The sequence below is a fragment of the Boleophthalmus pectinirostris genome, unplaced genomic scaffold, assembly GCF_026225935.1.
Source record: "Boleophthalmus pectinirostris isolate CB_2022bp ecotype Guang Dong unplaced genomic scaffold, ASM2622593v1 HiC_scaffold_19, whole genome shotgun sequence".
In the NCBI taxonomy this organism is placed as follows: Eukaryota; Metazoa; Chordata; class Actinopteri; order Gobiiformes; family Gobiidae; genus Boleophthalmus; species Boleophthalmus pectinirostris.
In genome coordinates, this window is record NW_026571140.1 from 42,289,838 (window position 1) to 42,315,835 (window position 25,998).

Here is a 25,998-nt window from a genome sequence, read left to right on the forward strand (position 1 = left end):
GTTACATAGTGCACCTTTAATGTTGTAAAGTTCACTCAGAATATACCCATAGAAAAGGTGTCTAAAAAAATAACTTATTTTTTCACGGTTTGTGATCAATAGTTAATTTAAATTTGGTAACACTTTTTAAGGATCACATATTCATAGTTAGGTAATAGTAAAATAATAATAATAATAATAATAATAATAATTATTATTATTATTATTATCTCGGTATCGTCGTCACAGTTTTAAACTCTGTGTCTTTGGGCAAAAGTAAGAATGTTCAGGTGGCTCCTGTAGCACAGATCAGTGTAAACTACATGGACCATAATCCTTTGCGGCTTCTTTTAAGTCTGAGGTTTAGAAGCATTTTTTGTTTGTCTTGACACGAAACGAGAAAAGAGAAAAGGTGACGGACAAACAGCAGACAGTGTGCAGAGAGAGATTTGCATTTTGCCGCGGTGAACGGCGTCAGGTTTAAAAGGTTAGTGGATAAACTGGAGCTGAAATATAAAATACCATCACATTTAAGAATTTAAGTTTTTTTTTTTTCTATTTCCTACGACGAGGACTCAAATATACATTGAATAATAATGTGTTTAATGCAGCTTTGACACATTTGTTTACGTTTTACAGAAACAAAACTTAAAGTCACATGACTCATCTGCAGGTTCAGCTTCTGTTGGACTAAATCAGGGGTGTCAAACTCATTTTGGTCCAATTCCAGTTTTCTTGTAAAATCCTGCACTCGGCTCCACTTTTCTCATGTTGGACATTTTTCTGATGAGGGTGTCACGGTCAACAGTCAAAACGATCGTCCTTTAAGAGCGTTTGGAAAGAGACAAGTCTTCATTTATGCTGCTCTGGTGGGAGGGGCCACGTACAGAGACGCTGGAGACGCTGCTGTGATAAACACCACAGAAAATTCACAAGATTTTAATAGAAAATATAATTAAAATGTTTTAATAGAAAATCAGCCGAGGGCCAGATCTGGCCCCTGGGCCGTATGTTTGACACCCCTGGACTAAAGGTTCCTGACTGCCGTCACTATAAAGCTCAGACAGTCCATCAAACAGAGCGGCTTCATAGTTCACCAAAGTCGTACAAAAACATTGTTTAGTTGTTACTTGAATTTTGAACTTCAACTTCAAAGTCTTTTCAATCTGTTCAAAATGTCCCTGATATGAAAATGACAAAAAATGTATCAAATAATGCTCAAAGCTTTTTATAATGTCACTCTTGTTATTATGAATAATATCATAATATTGTGAGCCTCCTCATCATATCACAATAAATATCGTACTGAGGTTCGTACATGACGACATCGTATCGTTACATTACTAATTATATGTTAGTACTTATACAACACGCAATGCATTTTGTCTAAGGTTACAACAGATGTTTTTGTACAAACACTAAAATCTTAATAAACATTAATAAGTGTTTGTTAAATACCAACTAATAGTTAAGTAACAGTTAATAAACATACAAATCAACACTTAATTAACAATTAATATGTGGCCCTAAAATAAAGTGTCACCTTCAATGTTCCATAAAATCTTTGGTTGAAACCACAGACTCCATCCAGGTGTGGTTATGTGTATTGTTGTTTTTATTAATAATCATAGCAGCAAAGTCATAGTGCTAATGTTAACGAGCACCTGAACGCCTCTAAGGCCTTTTCTGATCTGTCCTAACGTCGTTTCCTCGTCACAAACAGACCTGCAGTTGCTAAGTTCTTCTCTCAGACTGAAAACACTCTGATCCTCCTTTAGTGTTTTCAGGCCGACAGAGAACCGCGCCTAAACTCAAACTGACTGATGTGTGTGAAAATCAGAGCGTTCGGGAACCAAGTCAAACTGAAACAAAAATATACAAACAAATAAAACGTGTGTGTGGAACACGGAGGAGAAATCAAGTGGCAGAAGATCACAGACTGTCAGAGGAAGAGAACAAATATTTATGTCCGTGTTTGCATGTTGAGGTCACATCGTTGGATTTCACAGCAGATGTTTCTCCACTGCAGATGTTTCTCCACAGCAGAAGTTTGTCCACAGTAGAAGTTTGTCCACAGCAGAAGTTTGTCCACAGTAGATGTTTGTCCACAGCAGAAGTTTGTCCACAGCAGAAGTTTGTCCACAGCAGAAGTTTGTCCACAGTAGATGTTTGTCCACAGCATAAGTTTGTCCACAGCAGAAGTTTGTCCACAGCAGAAGTTTGTCCACAGTAGATGTTTGTCCACAGTAGAAGTTTGTCCACAGCAGAAGTTTGTCCACAGTAGAAGTTTGTCCACAGCAGAAGTTTGTCCACAGCAGAAGTTTGTCCACAGTAGATGTTTGTCCACAGCAGAAGTTTGTCCACAGCAGAAGTTTGTCCACAGTAGATGTTTGTCCACAAGTTTGTCCACAGCACAGAAGTTTGTCCACAGCAGAAGTTTGTCCACAGAGAGTTTGTCCACAGTAGAAGTTTGTCCACAGCAGAGTTTGTCCACAGTAGATGTTTGTCCACAGCAGAAGTTTGTCCACAGCAGAATGTTTGTCCACAGTAGATGTTTGTCCACAGCAGAAGTTTGTCCACAGCAGAAGTTTGTCCACAGTAGATGTTTGTCCACAGCAGAAGTTTGTCCACAGCAGAAGTTTGTCCACAGTAGAAGTTTGTCCACAGTAGAAGTTTGTCCACAGCAGAAGTTTGTCCACAGCAGAAGTTTGTCCACAGTAGATGTTTGTCCACAGCAGAAGTTTGTCCACAGCAGAAGTTTGTCCACAGTCAGTTTGTCACAGTAGATGTTTTGTCCACAGCAGAAGTTTGTCCACAGTAGATGTTTGTCCACAGCAGAAGTTTGTCCACAGCAGAAGTTTGTCCACAGCAGAAGTTTGTCCACAGTAGAAGTTTGTCCACAGTTTGTCCACAGTAGATGTTTGTCCACAGCAGAAGTTTGTCCACAGTAGAGTTTGTCCACAGCAGAAGTTTGTCCACAGCAGAAGTTTGTCCACAGTAGATGTTTGTCCACAGTAGATGTTTGTCCACAGCAGAAGTTTGTCCACAGAGTTTGTCCACAGTAGATGTTTGTCCACAGTAGAAGTTTGTCCACAGCAGAAGTTGTCCACAGCAGAAGTTTGTCCACAGCATGTTTGTCCACAGTTTGTCCACAGTAGAAGTTTGTCCACAGCAGAGTTTGTCCACAGCAGAAGTTTGTCCACAGTAGATGTTTGTCCACAGTAGAAGTTTGTCCACAGCAGAAGTTTGTCCACAGAAGTTTGTCCACAGCAGATGTTTGTCCACAGTAGAAGTTTGTCCACAGCAGAAGTTTGTCCACAGCAGAAGTTTGTCCACAGCAGAAGTTTGTCCACAAGTTTGTCCACAGTAGATGTTTGTCCACAGTAGATGTTTGTCCACAGTAGAAGTTTGTCCACAGTAGAAGTTTGTCCACAGCAGATGTTTGTCCACAGTAGAAGTTTGTCCACAGTAGAAGTTTGTCCACAGTAGAAGTTTCTCCACAGCAGATGTTTCTCCACTGTGTTTTTAAACTCCACACACCTTCATTAGAATCATTGGCATTGATGACTGAACTAAAGGTAAAAGGAGCTGCTAAAACTACCTCTTCATGACATCACAAGGTGGAACAGAGCATTTTGAGCTTCGCAGATGTAGACAGTCTGTTTTTGAAGCTCACCAGAGTCCGTTTTGCATCATATAGGGCCTTTAATTAGAGCTATCGGATTTCTCTGTGGATTTATACATAGTGACCGTTACCGAGCAACTGTAAAACTAACAGGGGAACACTGAAACGACTCTAAACGACACAACAGAGAAGATCAGACAAAAGAAAATAATCTGTGTCATTCATTCATTTGTTTTTCAAAATAAAACCAAAAATAAGAAAGCGAAAAAACAACAATTTTCTTCATTATTTGTCTCCAAAACCAAAATGAAAAAAACAAATAATGATTAGTTTTTTTTCAGTTTTTTATTTTGTGTCTAAATGAAAAATGGAAAAACGGATAACGGCCGTTTCCCGTTTACGTGACTTAAACTGTGATGCAGGACTGAACCAGGACTGAACCAGGACTGAACCAGGACTGAACCAGAACTGAACCAGGACTGAACCAGGACTGAACCAGGACTGAACCAGGACTGAACGAGGACTGAACCAGGTCCGGGACCAGACCAGGACCAGGACTGAGACTGAGACCAGGATCAGACTAGAACTGAGACCAGGACTGAGGCCAGGATCAGACCAGAACTGAGAACAGGATTGAGACCCAGACTGAGACCAGGACCAGACCAGGACAAGACTGTGATTGAGACTGGGACCGAGACCAGGATCAGACCAAGTCTGAAACCAGGATTTAGACCAGGACCAGACAAGGACTGAGTCTGTGACCAGGACCGGGACTGAGACCAGGATCAGACTAGAACTGAGACCAGGATTGAGACTGGGAACAGGACCAGTACTGAGACCAGGACTGAGACCAGGACCAGGCCAGGACTGGGGCCGGGACCAGACTGCGATTGAGACCAGGACTGAGACCGGGACCAGACCAGGACAAAACCGTGATTGAGACCGGGACCGGACCGTTATTGAGACAAGGACCAAAACCAGAATCAGACCAAGGCTGAGACCAGGACTGAGACTGGGACCAAACCAGGACTGAAAACTGTTCAGTCCTGGTTCAGTCCTGGTTCAGTCCTGGTTCAGTCCTGGTTCAGTCCTGGTTCAGTTCTGGTTCAGTCCAGCATCACAGTCACGATAGTCACATAAACGGCCGTAATCCACTTTTTTCCATTCTTCATTTAAACACAAAATCGAAAACTGAAAAAATGAATCTTTATCTGTTTTTTCATTTTGTTTTTGGAGACAAATAATGAAGAAAATTGTTTTTTTTTTTTCTTATTTTTAGTATTTTGAAAAACGAATGAACGAAGGCCACACGGATTGAAAATAAATAAAGGTTTATACTGTCAGAAAACTGCCTTCCTTGTGCGTGAATTTTTATTTTTTTGTACTTCTTTTCTCAACATTTTCCTCAAACTGCCATTTAACTGACGTAACTATGATACACTGATATTTACCACAGGTGCAATAAACCAAACCAAGTCACAATTAGAAAAACACAAAAACCTGTCACATGATCTTTAAAATATTACAGTATTTTCTGTTCTAATGTTGTTTCCTCGTCACAAACTCGTCAGACCTGGAGTTGTGTTTTGTTTCATTCACGTGTTTAATGTCGGACAAACACTGGGTGATATTTTTGATGGTTTCACTCAGCTCCAGCTCAAACTGTACGATCAAATTACAGGGTTTAAAAGTTCACAGCTCATGATTCATGTTCTGAACAAACTTCAACAGAGCGAAACCGTCACGAGGCGACTGGATTTCAATCAGGTTTGATTTTCTTGTGACCTACGATTGTTGATCAGGAGCTGGTCGTGAGGTATTAATCGGTTCTCGTGACCCCATGTTTATTACACAAAACATGACACACGATTAAGTTAAAACTCGATCCGATCCCAAAAACAGTCACATGAATGAAAAATCGGCTCAAAAAGGGCCAAAAGTCACACAGTGTACGCCCGACTTAACACACAAACCCTGCACATTTAGGCTGAGTTCTTGGTCCAAAGCAAGAAAAATGATCTGATGAGGCTTTTTGCTGGGAAAAAAAAGGCTTTTGGACACTGTAGTGCGTTTAACCAGTTGCTGCTTTTTTGTCGTGACGTATGTAATGCGCCGGAACATTCAGTGGTGTCCAAGAAATTGCCGGCACAACAGCAAACAAAACAGAGAGTCGAAATCCTCGGGGATCTGGGGAATCGTTGCCAACATAGAAAGTCTGTCTTCGTCTACATCCATCTCGACGCTTTGGTTACTGTTGTGCTGTTCCACAAAAGGGACACAGACAGACGCCACGAGTTTGACGTCATGACTTCACAGCTCACAGCTGATTGGTCGGTGCACGGTTTAGAGCTGCTGTAAATTGTCTAGTGTATTCTGATTCCTGACCTAGTCACTGGAGAGAAATGAAACTGAGTGGAGGCACCAGGTGGCACCAGCCTGATTAGCAAAGTAAGGAACAGCAACTTAAATGTGAAAAACTGCATACATTTTGTTCAGTAGAGACTGACAATTCCATGGCTGAAATTGTCCAAATGATTCTAGTGAAGATGGATGAACGCACACCAAAAGTTCAAATGCACAGCCTGATTCATCAGCCGGTTTCTCGTTGTGAAAACCGTCTGACCGCTCAACATTAGAATTCGTTTGCTCAACAGTAGGCAGGTACTTTTTTTTTAAACTTTAGAGATGTAGATCGACTGAAGCCCAATTATGGCCGAGCGCCAAATCACCCGATTTACACAATTTACACCAGTTTTAAAACGCCACCTTCTAGCGTTATGCCGGTGAATTAGTTTGCGGCGCATAAACCTCAACGCAGATCCATAAATCAAAATGAAAACAAAACACAAAACCAGAATCCGTGTATCATTTGTTCATTCGTTTTTCAAAAATAAAACCAAAAATCATAAAACGAAAAAACAAAAATTTTCTTCATTATTTGTCTCCAAAACCAAAATGAAAAAACGGATCATGATTTGTTTTTTTCAGTTTTAGATTTTGTGTTTAGATGAAAAATGGAAAAAACGGATAACGGCCGTTTACCATTTACGTAACTTAAACTGCAATGCCAAACTTTTGCGCCACATATGGACCGACTAAACCAGGTCTAAACCGGGTCTAAATTGGGACTAAACCGGGTCTAAACCGGGACTAAACCGGAACTAAACCAGGACTAAACCAGGACTGAACCAGGACTAAACCAGGACTAAACCAGGACTAAACCGTTTTCAGTCATGGTCTCAGTAACGGTCTGGTCTCGGTCTCAGTCCTGGTCTGCTCCTGGTTTCAGTCCCGGTCTGGTCCTGGTCTAGTCCCAGTCTCGGTCTCAGTTTGGTCCCGGTCTCAGTCCTGGTCTGAGTTCCGGTCTGGTCCCAGAACTGGTTCAGTCCGTTATCCTTTTTTTTCCCATTCTTCATTTAAACACAAAATCGAAAACTGAAAAAAACTAATCATTGTCCATTTTTTCATTTTGGCTTTGGAGACAAATAATGAAGAAAATTGTTGTTTTTTCGTTTCTTATTTTTGGTTTTATCTTGAAAAACGAATGAACGAATGACACACGGATTCTCCAGGTCTGTTTTTTTTTTTTTTTTTCAGAAGGAAACAAAATTAAAACATGGCTCAAATCTCACAGTAGTTAAATTTCCATAATTTGGCACCTTCAGCAATACGGCTCTGGTTTTGAAAAGTCCTTCCACAGCTGCCTTCGGTCCGTGTGCACGTCCAGAACCGTCGCTACGATCCTCGAGTACTGACACCTGTTGTACGCGAACGGGAACACGTGGAAAGCTCCGTGTACGGTCGGATCGGTTGGCGAAAGACCCAGATGACGCATGCACATCCCCAAAAACACGTCCTCGATGCACAGCGCCTTCACCTCCCGCGCCGCCTCCACCAGCTTCTTCGGCAGATCCCGAGAAAAAACGTAAGCGAGGCCGAGCGTGTACGGCGGGAAGGTGTCCCCGTCGTAAACTTCCCGCGGGATGTACCACTTGGAGGTTGTTGAGCGCTGAACGATGGCCGCGCGCTCCACCAAACCGCTCAGGTAGTTCGTTTTCTGCGCGCTCTGAAGCATTTCCATCAGTTTCGGCAAGTTCAAAAAAATATCTGAGTCGATTTTCATGGCGTACGAAGCCTGCGGGCAGTACGCGTCCAACCACTCCATCATCACCATGGTTTTTATCGTCAAATTTTTGTAACAGTCCATGAAATCGCTTTGAATGACGTCCTGATATTGTTTGCTCTCTTTCAACAACTCGTTTTCGTCAGCGTTTCCGAGGCCAAGAAGGAAAAATACAGCGATGTTTTTGTCGGATACGGTTTTTTGCGCGCCCCATGTCTCGCGAATTATCCGGCGATCTTCGATATTCTGAGGCGCGACAGGAACGATCAGAACTAAAAACGGCTTCAGTTTTTCACAGCCCGTCGGTTCGTTAATGATAAACTTGTACTTGTAAGGGTATTCCACGTAAAACGCCCCCGGGGATTTGTAGTCCGGAGGGGGCAGGGGAGGCGCCGTCGAGGTAGCCATGACGGTTGTAGTCCTTTTGGCGCTCCAATCGAAGAAGAGCTTTTTCAGAGTTGAGTTGGGGAGCTTTATTTGAGACGTGGCGTTGACGTAGTGGGACCATATTTTCTCAGTCCAGGAGTTGGAGGTCTCGATCACGTTGAGGCTGTACAGAATCACGAAAAAGCTAAAGAAAAACAGGAAGAAGATCGTCCGCCGATAATTCAAGAAGGAGCACTTCCTCTCCGCAGGTCTCCCTCCATCCTCCATCTCGACCTGCGAGAAAAACAGCACAAGGAGAAGAGTTTAGGACTTGGTGGATGATGTGCAGGGTTCCCAAAGGTCATGGAAACTGAGAATGTCGTTGCCCAGACCTGGAAAAGTCATGGAATTTTGTAAAATCAGTAAAGGTTTTGGGAAAGTCATGGAATTTTTGTATCTTTTTCACGCAACTACAGTGAACCAGGATTGAACCAGGACTGAACCAGGACTGAACCGAGGACTGAACCAGGACTGAACCAGGACTAAACCAGGACTGAACCAGGACTGAACCAGGACTAAACCAGGACTGAACCAGGACTGAACCAGGACTGAACCAGGACTAAACCAGGACTGAAACCAGGACTGAACCGAGGACTGAACCAGGACTAAACCAGGACTGAACCAGGACTAAACCAGGACTAAACCAGGACTGAACCAGGACTGAACCAGGACTAAACCAGGACTGAACCAGGACTAAACCAGGACTGAACCGAGGACTAAACCAGGACTAAACCAGGACTAGGACTAAACCAGGACTAGTGACATCATTCTGGGGGGCTCTGCTTGCATGTCTACGGAGGAATGTTCAGCAGTTACCACGGTGATACAACACAGCCAGATAAATTTTTACTGCAGATAGTCCTAAAACTCAAGAAAAAATGCAAAATGGATTTAAAGAAACACATTTTCTGGACATGATCATTATATCCACAATGTAATGTGTGTGTAATGTGTGTGTGTGTACAGGCCCATGAACATTTGTGTGATTTTGGTCACACATGAGAATGTCTGTGTTATGTCATTTTGTCATGAGTTGTGTGTGTGTTACTTGTGTGACTGTAGATCAGTGTGTCGTGTTTCACCAGAAAAACAAGAAATGGAAATTATTTTGGTTCCAATTAGAATTTTAACGGCTACACTGAAAGAGAAAGGAACTGTTAGAATTACAGAATATAACATTTAGAAATAAAACAGCAATCAACATTTAACAATTACAGTATTCAGCATAAAACAAAGACAAATACATAAAGCAACACCCACAACACCACAACAAATACAAAAGAAAAAAAAAAAAAAAGCCCCCTCATTTCCCCCCAACCACCCATCCCCACACCGACACAAATTTGGCAAAATCAAATAAAAAAATAAATGCGATAGTGCAACATAAATCCATCGCTAGGCTCCCTAACATTGACACACTGCAGCCAATTCATAAGTGAAAGTCCTTTTGTCTTTCTTTTTTTTTTTTTTTTTTTTTTTTTTTTTAGTCTCTGTACTGAAACTAGTATTTATTTTCACCATCATCATTTCCTTTCATTATCTTTCACCATCTGACAAAATCTCAAATCATAACCCTGAGGCGTTTCTTTTTATTTATTATTATTATTACCATTATTACTGCAACTATTATTACCAAAACCATTATCACAATTACTGTTATTATTATTACAACCATAACACTTACTATTGTCAATACTGTTATTTACAATAATTACAACAACAATAATTTATTTCATTATTATAATTATCATTATCATTGGTAGTAGTAGTACATTTTTTCCCCCTTTCTTTTTGTATATATTTATTTATTTTACTATAAATGGCCGACAACAGTTTATATGCTATATTCAACATATAAATACACAGACTAATTTTCTTCCAGGTATTTAAGAACGTCCCATCTCTTTTTATACTTTTTTTTTCTCTTGTCTTTCAATTATATAACCTTCCCAGGTTAAGTACTGATAAATATATCTTTTTTAAAATGGTTAATATTAAATTATCCTGTTGGCATCTTTATTCATAGCTGTATTTTGAGATATGGGAAACACGCTTCATCACTTCATTTTGTACTACGGTATCATGCAACACATTTTAACCACAGCTGCTACTTCCCTGTCTGGCAGTCTGACCTTTAAAAATAGGTTGATAAAAAAAACAAAAACACACACGCACACTATTCATTTCAAAAAATATTCCAAAAACGCTGAAAACCTAAGTTAGGCATTGTTAAATTACACACAAATACAAGTTCTGTTAGTTTATATGAATGTACATTTACCAAACATATAACAAAATCAAAAGAGACAACGATTTACCTACCGCTCTGAGGTCTGTGAACAGCAGAAGGGGGCGTGGCCAAGGTAACCACCCCTTTATGTTACAGGAAAGATCTAAAAAGCCCAGAGTCACATGTGGAGCAGTGTGGTCGACTCAGTTCCGTGCAGTGAACACTTCAGTGAGTGTGGCGTGAGAAAAACAAAACAGCTACTTCGTGAGAAAATGTACAAGCACTGATGAGAGATCGCAGCACTGGACCTCAGTCTGCAGTGAACTCCATCTCTAGCATTGGGAAGTTTACTTTTAAAATGTATTCCCCTACAGATTACAGATGATAAACCCCAAAATGTAGTTTGTAACGTAATCCATTAAATTACTTAAAGTGAGTAATGTAATCTGAATACTTTGGATTACTTGATATTGTCGTGCTTTTTAAAACGACATGAATGAAGCAACCACATCCTGAAAATTCTTGTTTGTTTTCTTCAAATTGTCTGTTGAGCCCAAGTCTCCATGAACAGGCATTTGTTTTACTGCAGAGAAACAAAGACCAGGATATTTTAACATAAGATGTTTTTGTCTCCATAACGACAATAAAAAGTCCAGACTTTACTGAACCAGATTAAAAATATTGATAGAAAAATGCTTTTTATATGATTTCACTGCTGCCTTAAATTATGTCCATCTACTGTTAGTGTCATATTGTTTAGTCCTGGTTTTAGTCCTGATTTAGTCCTAGTTTAGTTCTGGTTTAGTCCTGGTTTAGCCCAAAATGTGAGAACAAGAAAATACCGCTGTATAATCCATTTATTTCAACAAAGTAACTGTAATCCAATTACCACTCATTGAAACAGTAACTGTAACTGAATACAGTTACTCATAATTTGATTAGTTCACAAACAAATTTCTCGAGTCGTTTTCCACTGTTAGGATCCAACAACCACACAATTAACGATGTCTGAATCCCAAAACTAAAATATGACAATATCAGAATCAGAAACAAAAGTGATATGGTTCAAAAGACTTGAAAAGATCGACTTTGTCAACAGACACATCCCACTGGGAAAACAAACATGGAGGTTTGATGCTCACTTTTACGGAAAATCCTTCCCAGTGTGAATTGCACAATGACCGGAAGTCCAAGATTCTTGAAGTGTGTATTAACATAAACATACATCATATTACAATGATTAAACACAAATAATTATTGTTATGAATCAGTGGTAGGGACAAAGGAAAAGTAAGAAACATCGACCTGGTGTTCGGCGGGTCAGTTCATCACCACAGAAACAGTTTATGAGGAGCTCAGCCCATATCACATGATTATTATGTCCACAATGTAATGTGTGTATCTGTACAGGCCCATGAACATTTGTGTGATGTTGGTCACACATGAGAATGTCTGTGTTTACTAGTGTGGAACCAAAATGTCATTTTGTCATGAGTTGTGTGTGTGTTAGTTGTGTGACTGTAGATCAGTGTGTCGTGTTTCACCAGAAAAACAAGAAATGGGAATTATTTTGGTTCCAATTAGAATTTTAACGGCATAAACTGAAAGAGAAAGGAACTGTTAGAATTAGTGATTATCTGGAAAACTATTAATATTTTACTACACAAATGCATAGAATTATAAATAGATCATAATTTTTCTGAGATTTTGAGACACTCCTGTTGCTCAAGCTTCATCTTTGACCTTTAAGTGACCTTGACCGGTTTCAACCTGTAACATCCACTGTGCCCTGGTTATGTATGTGCCAACTCGTGTGATGATTGGGTGAATATTTTAGGCCGCAGATAGTTCACAAATTTCCGAAACTGACGATCCTTTATAATGGCGTGACCTTTCAATTGACCCGTGTGACCTCAAATAACCTCGGATCACATTCATTTCACAGCAATTTACTGTAATTACTTCACAGTAATTTACAATAACACAACACTTTACTGTAAATTTATGGTTGCCATGTCCAAAGAATTACCGTAATAGGCAGTAATTATCTGTAGACGGACTGTAAACTGAAATAAATACAGTAAACTGCTGTGAAAATATTTACGTTGAATTACTGTAAAAGTAATGCAATTATTAACCAATAATTTACTATAAATTTACAATTTAACAGCATAATATATTGTAAAATATATTTTTAATTGTAGTTTTACTGCACCCTCTCGCCCGACTGTGGTCAGACTAAGAGTTTATGTTCTGACTAAGCAATGAAAAAGTGAGGCTGACTTACAAAAAATTACATAAAAAAACACGTCTAAAATAAAAGAAATTCAACTTTAGTCCATGCATGAAGTATAATTATAAAATATGTTTGTTTCCTGATTCCAAATGAGCTTAAAGTGCCCATCTGATGTAAAATAACTCTTTTCACATTGTATCTTCTGCACATAAACAAGCACAATTTGGGTTCTGGAACATCCAGTACACAATAGTGAGACTAACAGACCAGGAACTATGAAAGACCGACTATTGCTCCTCCCCCCGCCCGTCCTGAGAAAGCACAGGCTCCGCCCTCCAAACGTGTCGTAGGCTCTGAGTGAGCCGCCCTTCCTCCGCCATCTCAGGGAGGGAGGGAGACGTGACCCTGATAGTGACAGGAATAAACTTTTATTCATCATGGAGATACAGCGCGTTCAGCCGCATGTGTTGGACCCGGAATCGGACGAGGACTTTGAGGAGCACGAAGCTCAAGCACCACGTCCACATCAGCTGAACATTACTGATTGGTAAAGTTTTAATAAACACTAGTAGATAAACTTATATTGTGTCCACTGCAGTTTTGTTTAGGTGTTCATGTGGGAATTGTCAGACGATGCAGGGTAGAGGTGGAGGTGGTGAAGCGGTGGATGGGGGCGGGTGCGATGTGCTTTCTGGTACGTCAAACGTGTCATAGGTGAATCTGCCGCATCATCGTTGTAGCAGCTTTAGTTCGTTGTCATGTGGGAGGGTGGCAGAAATACGCTGCAATTTGTTAAAAAAACACAGAATCAATCTAAAAAACACTACAGCGACAAATACAAGGCCCACTCATCATTCTTAGAAGGTAGAAAACTCTGAAAAGTTGATTTTGCATGAGATGGGCTCTTTAAATGGGTCAGAGTCGACCAAAGGGTCATATGTGGACAATGCCCAGGTCTGACTTTGAGGACAGTGAGGTAAAGATCTGAGGAAAGAAAAGAAAAGAAAAGAAATGGTTTGAGAGGGAAGTTAAAGAGCCTGTTTTTGTGAAGAAACACAGTCCATCTTTAAACAGGACTGGGCAGCTCAGACATCATCTCTCCCCAGTCATTTCCAATCAGAACAGTGATAGCCTCCAGTAGAAATGAAGAGGATGAAGGTCCAGTTCTGTGCTGCTAAAACCCTGGGGCCTCAGGGACGGTTCACAGTGTAGTTCGGAATTAAATCTGGTCTGTGCAGCACATTTACAGTACAATGTCCCTGTCAAATGAATAAATAAACCTAGTAAGCAAACAGAAAGAGTAATTAAGTAGGTGTGTTAGTTTCAGAGTAGTTTTCAGTGAAGTTTCCTCCCTGTTCTCACATGAATCTGCCCTGTGTAAATAAATACAGCAACATGAACTGTGATGATGTAAATAGTGGATTGATGTGGTGACTGAGACTGAATGAACACTTTAATTATTGATTTAATGGGTGTATGATTCCTTTAATACACATGGTAATTTACAGTCAGGTGCGGCATTTATGACCTCAGTCTGTCCAGGGACTGAAGGTTAAATAAATTTTGGTGTAACCTGCATGACACAAACATACGGGTCGGCCTTATGTTTCCTCAGTTCAAAATTTTTTTTTTTTTTTTACAGATAATTTGGAAAGTTAGGCCCCGTGTTTCCATAGTCCTATGTTCCTCTATTTCTAAGATTTTTTCTCAAAATGAAACTCTAAATCAGGGGTGCTCAATACGTCGATCAGGATCTACCAGTCGATCGCCAAGGTCGTGTGGGTAGATCGCCGTGTCTCATCTCGGACTCGCGTTTGGACTCGGTCTTGTCTCTCACTCGAGGTCTGACACTCAACAAGTGTGATAATATTTGATTCCGGCCGCTGCTGTTGGTAATAAACTTGTAGCGGGTGCAGGAGCGTGTGGGGCGTCTCAGTGCAGCCTGTGCGCTCATTTGAAACCCGCGGAGACTCTACGGCGCATCACAAACACACACGCTCCCTATGCACGGCTCGTCTGCGACAGCGTGTGCCCTCGTGTACCAGCGTGCATCACAGGGCAGGTTCAACTTCCTAAACATCCTACCTGTCCATCTGCCTCACGTCAGCACGCCGCCCCTCGCCTTTTCACGCTCTCGCTCCTTCCTGCGTACAGCGAACACAAGCTCCTCCCACAGTGCGGCTGATTAGAAGAACAAGACCAAACGTGAAGCAAAAACCAGTCTAAATTTGTGTTCCAGTGTTGGCACAAAGCAGGTCTACAGCATAGAGCGGATCTACAGAACAGACCTACTGCCACATTTGGCTGAAGTTTGTCTAACAAAAGTGCACAAATGCATCTGTGTTTGTCACGATGTGCGTTTGGTTTGGTAAATGTGCAGAGGCTGGTAAATATCACTGCAAAACCAGAAAAGAATGAAACTCCAGTTTGGAACTTTAAAAAACAGGTTTAAAAATCTTCCTTCACTTTTTTCACAGTTTTGTGTAAAGTGCTCATGGTCATGAGCTCTGGGTAGTGACCGAAAGGACGAGATCGCGGATACAAGCGCTCGAAATGAGTTTCCTCCGCAGGGTGTCTGCACTGTAAACCCAAATTTTCTTTTACATATTAAGCCAAGCTAATATTACTAATCTTTTTAATATTTTGCAAAAGGCGAGACCATTATTAAACAAAGTGTGAATTGTAAACTATGTTAAACTAGTATTTGCTGTACTAATGGCTCTGAGTGGAGACGGCTCACACTTGTATGTTTTAACCGGTGAAGGGAGAGGCTTGGCACCTGAACACTCCCAAACTGCACCAAACCACATTTTACTTCTGCTCAGACTGTTGGCTGCAATTCAGCGTCAATCTGCTTTATCATCACATGGTAAGTGAATAAATATGGTTTATGTTCCCGTGAGACTGAATAGTTGGAGACATTGGTTGACGCTTGCAGCCAAATAAGGCTAACGTGAAGTTAACTTGTGGTCACATTGCGCTCGCTATCATCTGTTAGCCGCTAACAGAGAACAGCTAATGCTAACAGTTAAGGCTGTGGGAGCCGGTAGAGATGCGCGAAGGACGGACTCCGCGACTAAACCGCGACTCGGGCGGATCACGCGACGAAAAATACTATTTTAATCCAACTCGGGCGGGTGGCGGTTTAACGACGCATGGACCCATAGAAGTCCTCACGGGCGCCGTGTCTTCTCACGTACACCGTGTGCACCGTGCCTCAGAACTAAACCAGGTCTAAAACCAGGACTAAACCAGGTCTAAAACCAGGACTAAAACAGAAGAGAGTCTCCTCCTGTAGGCCGCGCGAATCCAATTTTAGAATGAATGTATAGAGTTGGTGTTTTTTTTTTATCGAGACTCGTTTTCGTTGTTTGCTATATGATTGTTCTAAAATCTAAAATCATGGGTGCAAATTGAGAGTTTGGAGTTCAAGTTTTTAGATTATCACCACAAAATTGCATATAAGCTTTGGTTGGAATTAAACACTAAAACATATTTTGTGTTTTACAGGTGACTACCCAACATGCTGTGGAGCTGTAAATACTGTGAGTTCAGCTGTGATAAGAGAGGTTACTACCTCAGACACTACAGAACACTCATTTCTTGTTTTTTTGTTTTGTTTTTTATTTGTCTGGAATTCAAAAGGATTGTGGGAAAAGACCTGCACCAGGAATTTTATTCTGCCCTTGATAACCACACTACCCATTTTATTGAAAGTTTTAAAGCTAAGAGGGGCAACGTGGGTGACAGTTGGCACAGCTTTTGCAGCAAATGCAGGTAAAACTTTTGTAACCCGGATAAAAATACATGTGCAGTAAAAGCATAAGTTAATCTAAAATGGATAAAAACATTATTCATTTTTATTAAAATACATAGTTCATGTTAATGGTTAAATGTATATTTACAAAAGTGTTTGCGTCTCTGTATATTTCTTTTAACTTATCATACAGTATCCGTTTTCTGTCTTACAGTCACTGGATTCTACTGAAAAAAGGACAGTCACACTCAGGGCTTCCTTACTTACTCGGAGACAATCCCACTGAATTCTTCAAATCTAGAAGCTTTGTAAGTGTACATTTTGTTTGTAATGTGAAACTTTTACAATGTGACATTTATTGTATAATTTGAATATGTCTGTACATTACGAGCTCCAGCCATTCCATGAATATTATTTATCTTAAAGTCAGATTATTATTGATTTTCAAATATTTGTTTGAACATTTGAAAATGCTTGACCAAATAGTTATCATGTCAGCATAAATTGAATTTCATACAATTTATGTTTTGTCATTCTTATTGAGTCTGTTGTAGTTCAGTAATTTCATTCACTAATGGTTATGTTTCTGGCATTAATTTTTTAGTTTTTCTTTAGGATGGTGATGAATCCTTTCACCAAATGGACATTGGGATCTTGTTAGTAAATCTGAAGGTGTCTCTCCTCCAACACCAGATCTTCCCCCAGCTGCCTGAAAATCATCATTGAGGGTGAAATTGTTATGGACAAGCTGACGACCCTTATAACCCCTTGTTTGAATTGTGAAATGTAAAACACAAAAGCAAATGCTGTTACAGGGAACAAGCAGAAGACTGCACTTTATTCAGGTTTAAGCATGTTACTATTGCACTATTTTTGCAATAAATTTGTGAGAAAAAAATTGTCATTTTATGTCAATTATTAAAAAATATATTATGATTTATAATTTGCATCTAATTATTATAACTAATAAACATAATCAATAAATACTCATAAATATGAGAAATACATACTGATAAAATTAAGTAATGATTACTGTAATACACAAGTAATGGTTAGTTAATTACTTGTAAACATTAGTTTTAGAAACTTAAGTTCTTTAGTAATGGGTTATCTTGGACAGAAGACTTTATGTAAACAGAGCTTGATTTGTTTAGTTTTTGATATTGTAAAAACTAGACATCCCAGTGCGTCACTCACCACGCGCGGTTTTAGTAATGATTACTAATTTGGGTTTACAGTGTGGGCGCTCCCTTAGAGACAGGGTGAGGAGCTCAGTCACACGGGAGGAGCTCGGAGTAGAGCCGCTGCTCCTCCACGTCGAGAGGAGCCAGTTGAGGCTTGGGCATCTGTTCCGAATGCCTCCTGGGCGTCTCCCTCGGGAGGTGTTCTGGGCATGTCCCACCAGGAGGAGGCCCCGGGGAAGACCCAGGACACACTGGAGGGACTATGTCTCTCGGCTGGCCTGGGAACGCCTCAGGATCCCCCCGGAGGAGCTGGAGGACGTGTCTGGGGTGAAGGAAGTCTGGGAGTCCCTGCTTAGACTGCTGCCCCCGAGACTGGATAAGCGGACGAAAATGGATGGATGGTGTAAAGTGCCAGAGGAAGTTCTCTTAAAGAAGAGGTTCTCAAACTGTGGGTGAGGGTCCAAAAAAGGGGCACAGAGTGTTTCAGTGCAGTTTGCTTGGCTTTGTATTAGGTAGATCATTATGACTTGGTCATTTTGTAAGTAGCTCGCATGCTGAAAAAGTGTGAGCACCACTGCACTAAGTCAAGTAATTTTTATTTTTATACCACATTTAAAAGGATGATTCAGAGTCATTTCATCGTGACCTCTACATTACATCTGTACTAACTGCTGCTGGAGAATAGTTCAGGTGGGACGAACAAATTGAGGGAAATGGGGATAAAATCTGATGCAAATTGATGATAAAGGAAATGTGGGAACATAGGGCCTGATTTTGGGGGGGAAAAAAACAAAAAAACTTAGAAATGAGGGAACATAGAGCTGAGGGAACACAGGCACACTCCCAAACATATTATCTCTTTGTGTAGCTCAATGTTTTTTATGTGCATTGTCATTGATAAATAAACAAATAAACTAAAGTAAACTTCAGGCAGATATAAGAGCCTGTTTACATGAGAACACTTGTGAGTAAAAATGACAAAACATTTTATGGGAAGTGCGTTTTGTTTAGATGGTGACAGCGTTTTTGAGGCTTAAAAACGCAAAAATCTGAAACCATCCTCCAGAGTGGAAAAGTTGAATACACTCTGCCGTAGTGTTTCCATCCACCCAAAATGCAAAACTCTGGTCAGATCTGCTCAGGTCACGTACACGTTTACGTCACATACATACGGTACAAAGAAGCAAACATGTCAGATGGCTTGCACCCAGTGAAATTCCACACACTTTAGCGTCACCGTATGTACGCAGATTTCCTCCTGAAAACACTCGTCTAAAAGCAAAATAAAAAGTGACACTTTTGCATCTTCTGTTCAGACCCTCATCATATAAACGTAGCCTCAGCCTCAATTTCTAAGATTTTTCTCAAAATTAAACTCTAAGTCAAGTAATTTTTATTTTTACACCACATTTAAAAGGAAAATCAAAGGAGTCATTTCAACCTCGGATCTTTTGCTCCATGACCTCTGCATTACATCTGTAGTAACTGCTGCTGGAGAACAGGTTTGGTGTTACAAAACACAAACTGAAAAAAAAATGATGCAAAATGATGATAAAGGAAATGTGGGAAAATAGGGCCTAATTTGGGGGGAAAAAACAAAAAAAAACTTTGAACTGTTGGAACATAGAGCTGTGGGAACACAGACGTGCTCCCAAACATCTCTTTCTCTCTTTGTGTAGATACAAATGTTTTTTAATGTGCATTGTCCCTGATAAATAAACAAATAAACTGAAGTAAACTTCAGGCAGACCCCTGCCAACAGTAAAGAGAAGCATAAATTGTCATTTGTTAAGGTAAAATAACAGAAAACACAAAGAAAACGTGACTATACTGATTCAAATGTTCGTCATGAAGCGTCTCTGCAGAACAGTTTCCTTTAAACACTCGTTTCACTATTTTATTTTTACCAATCACCACAAACCGAGAGTATCCCAGTTTTTGATTTTGAACTTCTGGTCACGTGTCTTTTTGAACACAGTGTCTTTTTAACAACAGCTCTGTTCTCTGTCTTATTTTTAAATATTTATTAAATTTTAGTGCGACAAAAAAAACTCAGACAGATAAAACTGGAGAGGAAGTAGTGTTAACAGTGAGGCTGTTGTGCACAGAGACTGTTCAGCTTTTCTTTTGTCATTTTGCTCTTGAAAACTTAAAGCTGCACCGTGTAACTTAACTGGTAAAGGGTCCAACACCTGACTGTGCTTTTCCAAGAAAGTTCCACAGTGGCCACGATTACATGATGTTTTTATTCTGAATTAAAATATTCTCCTTCGAGTTTACATGGAAATAATGATTCTGAATTAAAGTTTACATGGAAAACTCGCTAAATCGTCTTTATTTAATGTGTCTCCACATCTGGAGGTGGGGAAGGTTCTGATTGGACAGAGACACAAATGGATTTAAGTCGACCAGAAGAAAACACACACTTCAGCTGCTCCCGGCTTTTCTGTCATCTCGGTTTGTCGTTACTCCACGGACACAAACACAATCCAAACTTTTCCTGCAGTGGTTCTGATGATAGGGAGGAAGAAGACAAAGTGAGTGTGAGGCTGCTCTACCTCAGCCCACTCCCACATCCCGGTCACAAATCCAAAGAGACGTGGAGGAAAGTCCGAAGACACGACTGGTGGAACTGGATCATCTGGATCGCGTCAGAAGGGCGACACAACGCGCATGAGCTGAACTACCGACATTATTTTTAAGAAGAATAAACGTTCACAAGTCTGATTCATCAGCCAGTTTCACTTTGTGGAAACCGTCTGACCTCGCAGCATTAGGATTTGTTCGCTCGACGGTAGGCACATACTTTTTTTATTTAAACACTCACTGCTGTTTGGTCGAGACGTATGTAATGCTCCAAATCCATGAATCTATTAAAGTAAGTGGAGGTGTTGTTGCTTGTAGCTGCCTCCAGTTGACGTAGTGGCACTCAATGGAAATTCAGTGGAAAAAATCCCCTGGGCCGAGTTAAGATTTTTCTCAGAGGCAATGTAATCACAAACTGCTCGTGTTTGTCTGACAGGGACCTACAACTTTCAAAAATGTTGGATTTTGTGGCGATTTTTACCTTTTTTAGATCATAAACTTATTCTCAGCTCAAAATCCTTCAGTTGTTTTAAAAAATGTTTTATAATTGTTCGCTCCGACTCCGCTCTGGCTCCTCTCGCTCTGATTGGTCAAAGTGATCATGTTATACACAAGTCCGTGCTCCGTGCATGTGCTCGTGGGAGAAAAGACACTACTGCACATGCTCGGTCGGCCCACAGCCACCGGAAGAACCTCGCCGGGCTAAAGGTGAATCTGGAGTCATGCGCCATTGAGCTCGGCCCATTGACTTGAACAGGCAGCCATTTTGAAACCCCGGAGTTCGGACAAATCCCGTAGGAAGAAGGGCAGTAAAGTCTTTCCCCTTGATAAAATTCACCAAACATGAAATGTAATGATGATTTCTTTAATATTTATGTAATGAGGAAAACTCAAACACGTGCTCAGACTGCTCTTTGTTTTGTGTGTTGTGTTTAAATGTTGAAAACTTAATAAAATATGTTTAAAAAAATAATAAAAATAAAAAATTCCCCAAACATTCTCTTTGTTCTAGCTTTAAATTCTCGATCTCAGGAATTGTTGCCAACACAGAATGTCTGTCATCGTCTACGTCCGTCTCGACGCTTTGTTTACTGTTGTGATGTTCCACAAAAGGGACCCAGACAGACGCCACCAGTTTAACGTGTCCTGTCAATGATTTGCTCAGTTATAACGCTGAATTGTCTCGTGAGATTAATGTTTGTGTTTTATGTATTCAATAATTAGGGTTAACCAGGTGAGGTAACATCTCATGGGAACATCTCCTCATTTGCGATGACGAGGCAGAATAAAACAGAACTCACTCACACATTGACCACAACATGAAACTACAACATCATAAAACCATAAAAACCATCCATCTGGAATCGTGTAGTATTTGTGTGCGATAAAAATTTGAATTGATTAACAGCGGTTTTGAGCTGTGTTGCTGTTGGATGTTCTAAAAACAGAGGGATGGAGCCACTGAGTCCAGTCGTCTGTCAGTCAACATTTCTTTTCTGGTGAAGGACCAGCTCCACACAAACGAGGAAGGGATTTATAGTAAATGAAATTATATATTAAAAAAGTATTTTTCTCGCCGCTGTACCGACACGGAACCCCAGACTAGTCTATGTTTTGTGTGTTGTGTTTAAATGTTGAAAACTTAATAAAATATGTTTAAAAAAAAAAAAAATCAAACATTCTCTTTGTTCCGGCTTTAAATCCTTGTTCTCGTGAATCGTTGCCAACACAGAATGTCTGGATCTTCACGGTTACACCCTTCATCATCAGAAGGCCCCCTAGTCAGAAAGCCCACTAGTCAGAAGGCCCTGTAGTCAGAAAGCCCTGTAGTCAGAAAGCCCACTAGTCAGAAAGCCCACTAGTCAGAAGGCCCTGTAGTCAGAAAGCCCTGTAGTCAGAAAGCCCACTAGTCAGAAGGCCCTGTAGTCAGAAAGCCCTGTAGTCAGAAAGCCCACTAGTCAGAAAGCCCTGTAGTCAGAAAGCCCACTAGTCAGAAGGCCCTGTAGTCAGAAAATCATTACCTCTTCTATTGGTTTGTCAGCAACATATCTCTTGAACAATTGACTTTATGATTGAATGACCCTGTTCTTCACTGACTGGCTGGTGCCCGAACTCGCACATCCGGGGTTTTGACATGGTCATGGTCATGGCTTCACAGCTCTTCACTCATTGTTCGGTGTGTGAACTACAACTTCCGGGGTTCTTGTTCCTGACCGATTCCTGAAATGAAACTGAGCGGAGGCACCAGTCTGACTAAACATTTACGTGACCGAGGAATAAATTAATTTGAGTTTAAAATCGGAACAAATCATCCACTTACTTCAGAATTAAACTTAATTAGGAGTTAAGTGTTTACATGGTTGTTTTAAAGCAGAATTAATTTTTATTCAGAATTAAATCCTTTTTATTTGGAATTAAAGCTCTCATGTAAACGTGGCACGAATGACATCAACTTTATCTATCTCCATGAAAACAGATCTGTGGAGGGGGTCAGACTTATCATCAGAAGGCCCTCTAGTCAGAAGACCCTCTAGTCAGAAGGCCCTCTAGTCAGAAGCCCTCTCAGAAGCCTCTAGTCAGAAGACCCTCTAGTCAGAAGCCCTCTAGTCAGAAGGCCCTCTAGTCAGAAGGCCCTCTAGTCAGAAGCCTCTTAGTCAGAAGCCCTCTAGTCAGAAGACCCTCTAGTCAGAAGGCCCTCTAGTCAGAAGGCCCTCTAGTCAGAAGGCCCTCTAGTCAGAAGGCCCTCTAGTCAGAAGACCCTCTAGTCAGAAGACCCTCTAGTCAGAAGACCCTCTAGTCAGAAAATCCATGTTCAGGTAGTGTTACAAATTGTTACAAATGAAATTGTATTTCAAGTTTTAAATATTTTAAAAAGTAAATATTAAAAGTAATAAATATATTAAACTCTTAAAATACAACAAAAATGTTTGAGGAAATAATGATTTGGGTGGAAATGTCTGTCTTAAGTGGAACAGGGTTAAATAGAAAAGCAGTCAGAGAGCGCAGACCTCCGCCAAGGACTACCCCCATTTTTTATATAAATTGTGAAAAAATCAGTCTTCTGTATCAGATCTGGATCAGCCTTTGGAATATGAAAGAGGATCCCATTGTCCATCCCTGAGTCAAATTTCATGGGGTTTGGTCAATAATTAACCCAGATATTGAGAAACAAAAATTTTTGCCCCATTTACCACAATGTTAACTAAAATTTTAAAGTGATCCAGAATCCAGGATTTCTTCCAGATCACCCCCAAAATGAAATGAGTTCTTCCTTTTCACATTTCCAACAAATCCTGAAAATTTCATCAAAATCGGTCCATAACTTTTTGAGTTATGTTGCTAACAGACAAACAAACAGACAAACAAACAAACAGACAAACGCAAAAACATAACCTCCTTGGCGGAGGTAATAATCAGTATATCAGTAATTTGAGCTCTACAACCTTCATTTCAATTTAATTTTAAATCTTTTTCTTTTAATATAGCATTGGTGGGTTTGTAAACCAACAAAATAAGTAATTCTGGCCTTAGCTGATGCTGTTATGCATGATTATGTGTTTTCCTGTCAATATCTCTAAAAATGTTGATGTTGCAGCCATTTTTAATTGGTAAACATCCAAAGGTTTACTAATTCTTCCCTGATATCCAGGGATTATTCCCTGTTGCTTTCATCAAATATACATTCAATTGTTCAAGAGAAATGTTGCAGACAAACCAATAGAAGAGGGAATGTTTTTCTGACTAGGGGCCTTCTGATGATCAGGGTGTAACCTCTGTGGAGAGGCAAGCCCGCTCAGTCAGAATACAGATTTTCAAGACATTTTGAGCAATAAAAACAATAAATGACTGTTACATAGAGTCTGTGTGTTTAATGGCTGATTCTTTAAGCTGTAATAATAATGTCTCCACAGCGGTCGGTGTAGTTTTAGGTGGTGAACCATAAAAGTGACACAGCGCACTTTAAACTTCCCCTTAGTAACTGAAGGCCAGCTCAGTTGTCTTGGGTTTTTATTACTGTGTCTTAATCAAACATTACATTTGCACATTATATCTGCAGCTCCGAGATAAGGACTCTCCAAGGACAAACTCTGCAGAGCCACAGCGGCCACACTTCTGTCCTGCAGCGTTTTCAGGTCACATCAACATACAAAGTACAAAATACAAAATGAACATTTTTGTGTTGTAGTGCAGCAAAAGAGGAAACTGACTCTTATGACATCACCACATTCGAGAGTCTGAAAACCACCGAGACTGAGCCTTGGCATTATTGTTTTACTGATCCAACAATCTGGAACATTCATTTTGTTTGTTTAAAGTCCTTAAAAATGTGTGGACAGTGTTGGGGAGTAACAGATTACATGTACTGGAGTTACGTAATCACAGTACCAATTATGAGTAACTGTATTCAGTTACAGTTACTGTAGTGAGTGGTAATTGGATTACAGTTACTTTGTTGAAATAAGTGGATTACATGGCGGTATTTTCCTGTTTTCACATTTTTGGCTACATGCCCTTTTTTTTTTTTTTTTTTTTCCGTAATTCCACTCATTGCCGGACACTAAACCAGGACTAAACCAGGTCTAAAACCAGGTCTAAACCAGGTCTAAACCAGGTCTAAACCAGGACTAAAACCAGGTCTAAACCAGGTCTAAAACCAGGTCTAAACCAGGTCTAAAACCAGGTCTAAACCAGGTCTAAACCAGGACTAAACCAGGTCTAAACCAGGACTAAACCAGGTCTAAAACCAGGTCTAAACCAGGACTAAAACCAGGTCTAAACCAGGTCTAAACCAGGTCTAAAACCAGGTCTAAACCAGGTCTAAAACCAGGTCTAAACCAGGACTAAACCAGGTCTAAAACCAGGTCTAAAACCAGGTCTAAACCAGGACTAAAACAGGTCTAAACCAGGACTAAACCAGGACTAAACCAGGTCTAAACCAGGGACTAAAACCAGGTCTAAACCAGGAGGTCTAAACCAGGTCTAAACCAGGACTAAACCAGGTCTAAACCAGGACTAAAACCAGGTCTAAACCAGGTCTAAAACCAGGACTAAACCAGGTCTAAACCAGGTCTAAAACCAGGTCTAAACCAGGACTAAACCAGGTCTAAACCAGGTCTAAACCAGGACTAAACCAGGTCTAAACCAGGTCTAAACCAGGTCTAAACCAGGACTAAACCAGGTCTAAACCAGGTCTAAAACCAGGAGGTCTAAAAGGTCTAAAACCAGGTCTAAACCAGGTCTAAAACCAGGTCTAAACCAGGACTAAACCAGGTCTAAACCAGGTCTAAACCAGGTCTAAAACCAGGTCTAAACCAGGTCTAAACCAGGTCTAAACCAGGTCTAAACCAGGTCTAAACCAGACTAAAACCAGGTCTAAACCAGGACTAAACCAGGGTCTAAACCAGATCTAAACCAGGACTAAAACCAGGTCTAAACCAGGACTAAACCAGGTCTAAACCAGGACTAAACCAGGTCTAAACCAAGACTAAACCAGGACTAAACCAGCTCTAAAACCAGGTCTAAACCAGGACTAAACCAGGTCTAAACCAGGACTAAAACCAGGTCTAAACCAGGCCTAAAACCAGGTTTAAACCAGGTCTAAACCAGGACTAAACCAGGACTAAACCAGGTCTAAACCAGGACTAAACCAGGTCTAAACCAGGTCTAAAACCAGGTCTAAACTAGGTCTAAACCAGATCTAAACCAGGACTAAATCAGGTCTAAAACCAGGTCTAAACTAGGACTAAACCAGGTCTAAACCTGTATTTTCTTGGAACACCTTGCGTCGATATTTTAGATGGAGTGTTTCACGTTGATGAAAATCGTAGAGAGATTCTGGATTTGAACTTTCT

The 25,998-nt window shown here is 40.4% G+C and overlaps 1 protein-coding gene across 1 annotated transcript; it reads right to left on the reverse strand.

Annotated features, from left to right (window-relative positions):
• Nucleotides 1–6,681: 6,681 nt before the first annotated feature.
• LOC110170679 (beta-1,3-galactosyltransferase 5-like) lies at nt 6,682–10,489 on the reverse strand. The gene is made up of 2 exons (XM_020936364.2): nt 10,476–10,489; nt 6,682–8,387 (listed from the first exon to the last, which is right to left on the reverse strand). Exon 2 carries the CDS (start codon nt 8,379–8,381, stop codon nt 7,266–7,268), a length of 1,116 nt encoding a protein of 371 aa, XP_020792023.1. The 5' UTR covers nt 8,382–8,387; nt 10,476–10,489; the 3' UTR covers nt 6,682–7,265.
• Nucleotides 10,490–25,998: the final 15,509 nt, after the last annotated feature.

Excerpts from the sequence above, each read along its gene's own strand:
- LOC110170679 (XM_020936364.2), bottom strand. The coding sequence starts at position 8,381 with ATGGAGGATGGAGGGAGACCTGCGGAGAGGAAGTGCTCCTTCTTGAAT.